The sequence below is a fragment of the Centropristis striata genome, chromosome 21, assembly GCF_030273125.1.
Source record: "Centropristis striata isolate RG_2023a ecotype Rhode Island chromosome 21, C.striata_1.0, whole genome shotgun sequence".
Lineage (NCBI taxonomy): Eukaryota > Metazoa > Chordata > Actinopteri > Perciformes > Serranidae > Centropristis > Centropristis striata.
This window is the reverse complement of record NC_081537.1, coordinates 25387926-25396258: the sequence shown is the minus strand read 5'-3', so window position 1 is coordinate 25396258 and position 8333 is coordinate 25387926. Positions and strand designations below refer to the sequence as shown.

Genomic DNA, 8333 nt, shown 5'->3' with positions numbered 1-8333 from the left:
CTCGGTTTGTTTGAACGTGACTGACACTGCTTTATTCTCCGCTTGGCGTCATATATACTCGGTACGGCTGCTAGAGGGCGCCACTAACTCCACTAACGCTATTTTTGACGTAAAAATTGCACGTAATCTAAAGGTGTTATTTGTAGCAGATTGGAGATGTTGTTCTGCATTAATTAGATACCTCATCTTTAATCTGATCATTTAAATCTAAAGTCTATTTCTCATGTTTTTCAGGAATAATTCTGCAGTGGGTTTATTTAAACAGATCCCCGGAGGGAGGATGCTGCTTAACTTTGTGACACAGTGGGACCATCTGTCCGCCTCCGCTCTCAGCCAAATTTGTGTCTCAGTTTGGCTCTAATTCATCAGAAAACAGCGACACATGTTTAAAGGGTTCCCTCCGAGTCTCTCTTCTTACTGTATAATGATCCCAAAACCGGTTTAATGCTCCTGCCGGGTCCGGGCTCTAACTTTCTCACTGCGGTGACGTCTAGATTGCAGAGGGATTAAAGATTAGGATCTGGAACAGCGTTGCATAATTAACTCCACGACGAGGAATTGAGTTATTCCCTCTCTCTCTCTCTCTTTCTCCCTCTGTCTCTCTCTCTCACTGTCTCACTCCGTCCGTCCGCCGCGTCGCACACTCCCGGTTTTAAAGTGGCACAACGTGGGCGGCGCGTCGAGGATCTGAACCACCACAGCGGCTCCGCGCAGGACTCCTCAGAAGCTGGACGTGGAGCAGGCGGTGGGGGGACACTACGGAGCATTGTGAAGAGGTTTCTGGTCCGGTGCCAGCCGTGAAGGGTACGGGAGTGTCCGTGTGATGGTGCGCGTCCTCTCCAAGGTGGATTCGGTTTCCAGTCCGGTAACACAAACTGACAGAGCCACTTCTTCTTTATTCCACCAGAAACCGAGCCGAGCGGAAACGGACAGCTGATCACCTGGAGACTCATTTCTGCTCTTTGATTAAATCATCTTAATAATGGATCATAATAACGTTCAAAGACGGTTCTCTCTGGCCGCGCGTCTTTTTCTCTGAGTGACGTTTCTTTTTGGACACTATCAGCAAATTGTGCCACTTTTCTTCACTCAAAAAGGATAAAAAAAAAAAAAAACATTCCAATAAGTCAGAAGAAGATATTTAACGACCCACATGAACATTATGTGAAAAATAAAGGTCTGGAAATGCGTCGCAAATGCTTCTGTCTGCTTGAGGTAAGTTCTGCGCCTTTTCTGCGCTTTGGTTTCATCTTTTTTTTCTGTTTTTCTTTTTAAACCTATCTTGTGCCTTGTGAACATTTAATTAAAATAGCTCAATAAAATATATGTCTTATCCCCGCGGAGTATAATCTTGATGCCAGGGGATTTATTTGGCACCATCATCCCTCCAGATGTCAGTTTTGTCTCCATCTCTCAGATATTCCTAACAAATAATTCCCACTAAATTAAAACCTTTAAAAGCTTTGAGGCAGGGCAGTAATCCTGACAGACTTGTGGGCTTGTTTTTTTGCATCTTCCCCTCCTGCAATATGTTATTTGAAATAAAATAAGCGCTGAAGCAGCAAATGTCGTGTTTGCTTGTAAACAGTGAAACATGAAGCAGCTCTGTGGGTGAGGATGGCAGCAGAAAACGATCCCAAGTGACACCATTCCTGTGTCTGTGGGGCTGCTGGAGGCTCACATGCTGATGCTGAAAAGCCCGGATTTGGGACACTGGAGATTAGAAGTGTTAATGCAGCAAGTGCACTTCCGTTTCTCATGTTTTTGGATCCCATAAAGAGAAGAAGAAAGTCCCAATTAAGGTTTTAAGACCCTCAGATGAGTCATCTGATAGCAGATCAGCCCCCAACAATCAGGACATGTGGAGAGCTGCACATGCTGCTGTTGTTACAGATGCCTGAGGTGAATCATGCATCTCCCTCCTACCCATTGTGTGTGTGTGTGTGTGTGTGTGTGTGTGTGTGTGTGTGTGTGTGTGTGTGTGTGTGTGACTAAGAATAGTCAAGAATCCTCTGAACCCTTTTTTGAAATCCCTCCTGCTTTCTATTCGTGTCCCCATTGTTGTGATTTAAGACTGGAGCCCCTCTCTCTGCAGCAGGTCACAGAGTGTTTCTGCTGCTGGAAGGTCACAAAGTCAAACACATTCACTAAAGTCCTGCAGCGGCAAGTTCACTCCACATGTACCTGTCCTGAACTGAGGATTTCCGTTCAAACGTGTAACTTTTCTGCAGTAAAATCTCTAAAAATGATTCAGTTTATGTTACATATTCTGCTGAGTTGTGTATTTACACTCTGCCAAATGCTTCCAACAATTGACAAAATCAAAATAGCCAAAAATATGATTTTTTTTTAGGCCGAAACCAAATTCGAAATCTTGACCATTCTTGTGGATTTTGCACCTTGTTGTGCACTTGAGAATTTCTATTTAAACGTGTAACTTTTCTGCAGTAAAATCTCAAAAATCACTAGATTTATTCATAAACGTTACACGTTACATGTAGAAGTCAAAATATCTGAAAAATATGAGATTTTTGATGCTGACATCAATATGGATTTCAGAGGGGAAAAGAATTACTGATATTACAGCTAATAAAGTGGATTTTTGATACGAAACCTGTGTGGATTTTGCAAAAGTAGATATTTTAAAGAGTCCTTTAGTGTGTATCTTTTACGCAGGAAACGTCTAAAAATGACTACATTTATGCAACAGAGTTGGTTTCTTACATTATCCCAAATGTTTCCAACAATTTACAAACTCAAAATATCCAAAAATATGATTTTTTTTAAAGGCTGATACCAATATCGAATTCTTGACCTTTTGATTTGTGGATTTTGGACTTGAGTATTTCTATTTAAACATTTAACTGTTTACTGCATTAAAATATCTCAGAATTACGAGATTTTTGTTACATTTTCTGTTGAGTTGTGTGCTTACATTCTTACAAATGCTTCTAACAATTTACAAACTCAAAATAGCCAAAAATATTATTTTTTTAGGCCGAAATCAATAGTGAAATCTTAACCATTCTTGTGGATTTTGAACCTTGTTTTGCATTTGAGTAGTTCTATTTAAACGTATAACTTTTCTGCAGTAAAATCTCTAAAAATGACTCGATTTATGTTACATATTCTGCCAAATGTTTCCAGCAATTTACAAACTCCAAATATGAGATTTTTGGGGGGGCTGACATCAATTTGAATTTCAGAGGGAAAAAGAATTAACCAATTACTGATATTACAGATGATAAAGTGGATTTTTTTTATCTGGAACATATGTGGATTTAGCAATCCACAATATTTTTTTTTTTAGTCGATGTTTAAAAGATTTTCTGCAGTAAAATCTCTAAAAAATGACTTGATTTATGTTACATATTCGGCTGAGTTGTGTATTTACGAGTACGAGCCAATCACAGCACACCGTTCTGTCATCTGTCATTTTTTTTTCATCTTTTTATTGTTTTATTGTCTATATTTCTTCTACCCATTTCTTTGCATTTTTGTGTTTGAGTATCCACATTTATTTAATTTATTATTATTATTTATTTATTTTTATTTATTTATTTATTTACTTGTTTTTATTTTCATTTCATTTATTTTTTACTTGTTTATCTTATTTTCATTTTATTTATTTTTTGCAGAAAAATATTACTTTTTTTTTTTTTTTTTTACATTTTCCTGCTGTCCGCTTTGATTTTTCATCTTTGTCTTCTTGTATTAATTTCCCCTGTTGTTGTTTAGCTCTTGTTACTTTTCCTTGAGCTTTGTCACTTTGTAAACACCGTTTTTTTAAAGGTGCTATATAATACTTTTATTATTATTACTAGTGCAGTACCCGTAGGAAGTATGTGTTCATATACTGGGAGATTAAGTAGATTTTTCAATTCTGGCCAAATGAGGTTGTGTGTGAAAGTGGGATGTACAATGAGGTGTAATGCTCTTGCGTAGTGTTAATATACAAAGTGTATATAAGGTAATACATGGGATGTACATTGAGATATACATAGACACAAATAGTTATTTTGAGAAAATGAAATGTAATCATTCAACATGGTTAGACATATATACAGACACAGATAGGAGGGAATAAGTTTACATGCAGCACAAACATGGCTGTGAATAATGTGAGTAAGGGTTATTAGGTGTGTTGATGCAGACCACAACAACGTCTGCAACTCCATAAAACACTTACTTTCCATAAGGCACCGCACCATCCAGTGCATACACATTGTACATTGATATTTGCTGGAAACTATTCGAATATTATTGGAAAATCGAACCTTGTAGCATACTTTAAAACTCCTAAAGATAGGTAGGCTAAATAGACTTACAGATGAGATGAGTCAGGGTGGAAATCCAGAGTGAATTGTGTTACTGACCAGGTGTAGGCCTATCACACAATGGGGCGGAGCTCCCCTAAAAGGGGGCGGAGCTCCCCTAAAAGGCGTCCGATCGGAAACAGTGCAATGCTGCAACACGTTCTACGTAAATAATGATAATTTGAAAAATGAATTCAAAAATCTTCAAAATCGTGGATGCACACCTTTATGCCATGCGCAAGCCACATACGAAATCTGAGGTCAGTCTGACTAACGGTCAGCGAGACACACACACACACACACACACACACACACACACACAAAGATGCTTCTTGCTTTTATAGATAGATAATGACTCTTGAGTGTTGTCATACAGAAGTGGGCGTGGCTTTATCAAACGTGGGCTGAAAAAACAAAGACGCTCCCCTGCTGCACGAACACAAACACGTTGGCTGGAACATGTTTATTCGGTTCTATTTATTTACGTTTCCAGATTCAGGACTGAGAGGAGTTAATCACTGAATCTGACAGAAATGTTGCTGAAATGCACCTTTAACTTCTGCAACATTCTGCTTTATTCTTTCTGGTTTCAGATCAGTTTTGTGTTTATTTCTGTGACATTCTGCAGGAGAACCACAGCTGCACATCTGCTGCACACTGACTCTATAGAAGCACAAGACAACAGTGAATTAAAACACATAGAACAAAATGTGGAGGATCTATAGGTGACAGTCTGGTATTAATATCAGCTGCAGCTCAGAACAGAATGTCAGAGGCTGATCCGTGAGGGACACCTGATAATGTCTGAATAATACGGAGATATTAATAACCAGGTTTATGTTCTATATGGAATCTGGAGGATGATTAAACCAGGATGAGTCACAACAGGGGCCGGTGTCAGTGTAAAGATGTTAATGTACAGACGATGCTGGTGACATAACACACAGCAGAAGAAGAGTAGAAATAATAAAGTGGCATTAAAGTCTTCAGATTGTTATGAGATATGATGATGAAAGATCAAAGAGGGACATAAAGCAGCACTGGAGACTTTTTATACAAGTTCAATTAAACAGTCTCTGAAATGACTCTCCTGTAAAATTGGGTTGTAAAACAAAAAAATAATCTTTAGTCTAACTCTGCAGCATTATTTCAACATTTCTTATGATTTTTCCTCTCTTTTTTGTAATTTTGACCTTTTTTTCTGGTATTTTTGACTTTTTTTCTGGTAATTCAAATTTGTTCTGTTAATTTGAATGTAGCCTATGTCCTGGAAATTTTGACTTATTTTTGGAAATTTTGACTTTTTTTTGAAAATTTTGACTTTTTTTTCTCGTAATTTTGACTTTTTTTCCTTGTAATTTTGACTTTTTTTCTTGAAATTTTGACTTTTCTTGTAATTTTGACTTTTTTTCTTGAAATTTTGACTTTTTTACTTGTGATTTAGACTTTTTTACTTGAAATTTTGACGTTTTTTTCTTGTCATTTTGATTTATTTTCTGGTAATTCTACGGCAGACTAACTGTTTTTCTTACAGCAAAACTTTAGATTTAATGTAAAAATGCTTTTAAAAAAGAAATCATTAAAAAAAACCCGGTAACACCCCCCCCCCCCCCCCCCCCCCCCCCGTATAATTCCTTTAAAACATAACGTTATTACATTATGTTTTATGCTTTATATTGATTTGTTGATGTTCGTTTTAAACTGCCGCTATTACAGCTAATAGAAAATTAGCCTTTTTACCGTTTAGATAATAGGCCTAAAAATAATTTATTTTTGAAGTGAGCAAAAACTAAATATATTTGATGTATCCTTAATTATAAGACAGTCTCGGATCTAAATTCACTTCATGATTATAATATTTAAAAGTCAGTTTTCAGTGTAACAGTGTGTGCAGCTGTCAGGTTAGAAACCAACAGTAGTCACTGAAAGCGCATGGAGTGGTTAAATAAATATATTAATTCATGAATTCACACTTGTTATTTTCTGCCAAAATTAATCGCGTGCCTTATTTACAGCAACAGTATTGCTTTAAGCTGTAATAATAATTCATATTCTTCATAAAAGTGGGCGGAAAGTAATCGTTTTTTTCCAGTAGTTGAGTCAAATGACGCTCCCAATGCCCCTTTATGTGAACACACAGAGCCTGAAGAGGAAAGGGTTAACTAAGAAAAGTTGATAACCTCCTTGGTGAGACCACTGATCTGAGACTGCTGTTGTTGGGCTGAGTGAAGCGAGATCACGATATATATCCTGGTATGTTGAACTCACTCCGTAGTACAGGGCAGAGGTGAGATGGGATTTTTGAACTGCGGGGGACGAAGCTGTCAGCAAATTATTTCAACTCAATGAGTTATTTTTCTACTCCATGCCTTAACCAAAATATGTTTTAATTATTGTTAAATGAACTGTAGTGCAAAGAACAACCAACATACTAAGATAAATAAAAAATAAGTTTGTACATGAAATTCCCAGTGCAGCCAAACAAATTTACTGACTTGAAGCTGACTCAATGAAGGACCCAAATACATCTCTCCTCCTTTCATTAACCAGAACATACTGCTGGGCAATTTTCATGTCTGTCCAGTCTGTCGAGCCTTTAGAACCAGTGTTTCCCACAGGATTTTCTGAGACTATGATGGGAGGACCCAAACAAAGTAGGGGGGTCCTGGGGCATGTTCCCCCGCATAATCTTTTGTCCTAAAAGCCTAAATTTGGTGCCTCGCGCAGATTCTAATGCCACTATTCCATCGTAATCATTGCATATTTTTAATGAATTATTATAAAGGAGAATAAGGGTTCTTCTATGTTTTATTGAAAGCATCTTATTTTGACAGTCTTCTTGTAAATTCTGTGGTGGACTCTGCTAACACATCCATGCGGGCAAAAATTACCCACTACATAGACAATAATAATAATAATAATAATAATAATAATAATAATGCATTGTATTTTGAAGGCGCCTTTCTTGGCACTCAAGGACACCGTACAAAAGGATAGGAAAAGAAAGGGAAGGAAGTGTCCTCAATTTTCACAAAAAAATAAGTAAACAACCACTTTCAAAGCATCCAATATATATTTAACAACACCTATTCCCAGCAGCACAAATGTATTGAATTGAGCCATCACAGAGGAAGACAAGACACAAACAAGAATCTAGAATCTAGAATCAAGGAGTATTTTGGTCCTCAGCTCATTTTAAACAGAAATCACCTCAAAATTCATTTTTGAGCAACGGCTCTGATGGACGGTTTAACATACAGTATAAGGGAAAGATATCAGATATTTTGCTTGTGCCCACACTGCCCTGGGCCCTTTAGAGGTCAGGGGCCCCTGGGCAATTGCCCAGTTGCCCATATGGTTAATCCGGCCTTGTGCGTGCATGGTACGGGGCTCTGATGTTTTGTAGTGGTTGTACGTGTCCACAGTCAGACAGTCAGTGTGTTATCTCCAGTAGAAGGTGTTTGGCTGCTGAGGATGAGCAGCAGATAAACTCATTTCGTCTCTGGTGTCACAGTCCTGCTCTGTGTCTGCTCCACCAGCCTCCTGACCTTAGCACCTCTACAGCTCACTCAGTTATAAGTCTTTAGTGATATTTACTCATTAATTACCAGATGGATCTGTGGAGCTCATTGGGCCTTCAAGCCGTCAGCAGATCTGATAGGATCACTGACATGCAGCACAACTCATGAAACTCAAATCAAACCGTCAAACTGCAGCACTGATCAAATATGAATCAAGACTCTGGCTGTATCCCAAAGTCAAGGAAGGATCCTCAAACGGCTCAATTTGAAGGATTCTACGTCATCGACAGCTAAAGGACTGTCCCAATGTCCAGGATCCTCCAGAGGACAGAATTCTTCTTTTGCCCAAATTCCAAGGATGCATGTGTGTATCCTCCGTGCGCCCCAAGTACCCATAATGCTTTGCTCACACCGGTCTACCAAGCGAAGAAAAGGTGATGCCAGTGGCGCAATATGAATTTAAATTTATAAGTATTTTCAGTTTACAATATTTGTT

At 38.1% G+C, this 8333-nt stretch overlaps 1 protein-coding gene across 1 annotated transcript in view; it reads left to right on the top strand.

Moving 5' to 3' along the window:
- The first annotated feature begins 257 nt into the window (after positions 1-257).
- Positions 258-8333, top strand: part of LOC131959438 (corticotropin-releasing factor receptor 1-like) — a 92459-nt gene continuing 84383 nt past the window's right edge. The window contains exons 1-2 of the mRNA XM_059324637.1: positions 258-804; positions 908-1215. Coding sequence (XP_059180620.1) covers positions 1186-1215 — 30 coding nt within the window. The 5' untranslated portion in view covers positions 258-804; positions 908-1185. The remainder of the gene's footprint in view (positions 805-907; positions 1216-8333) is intronic.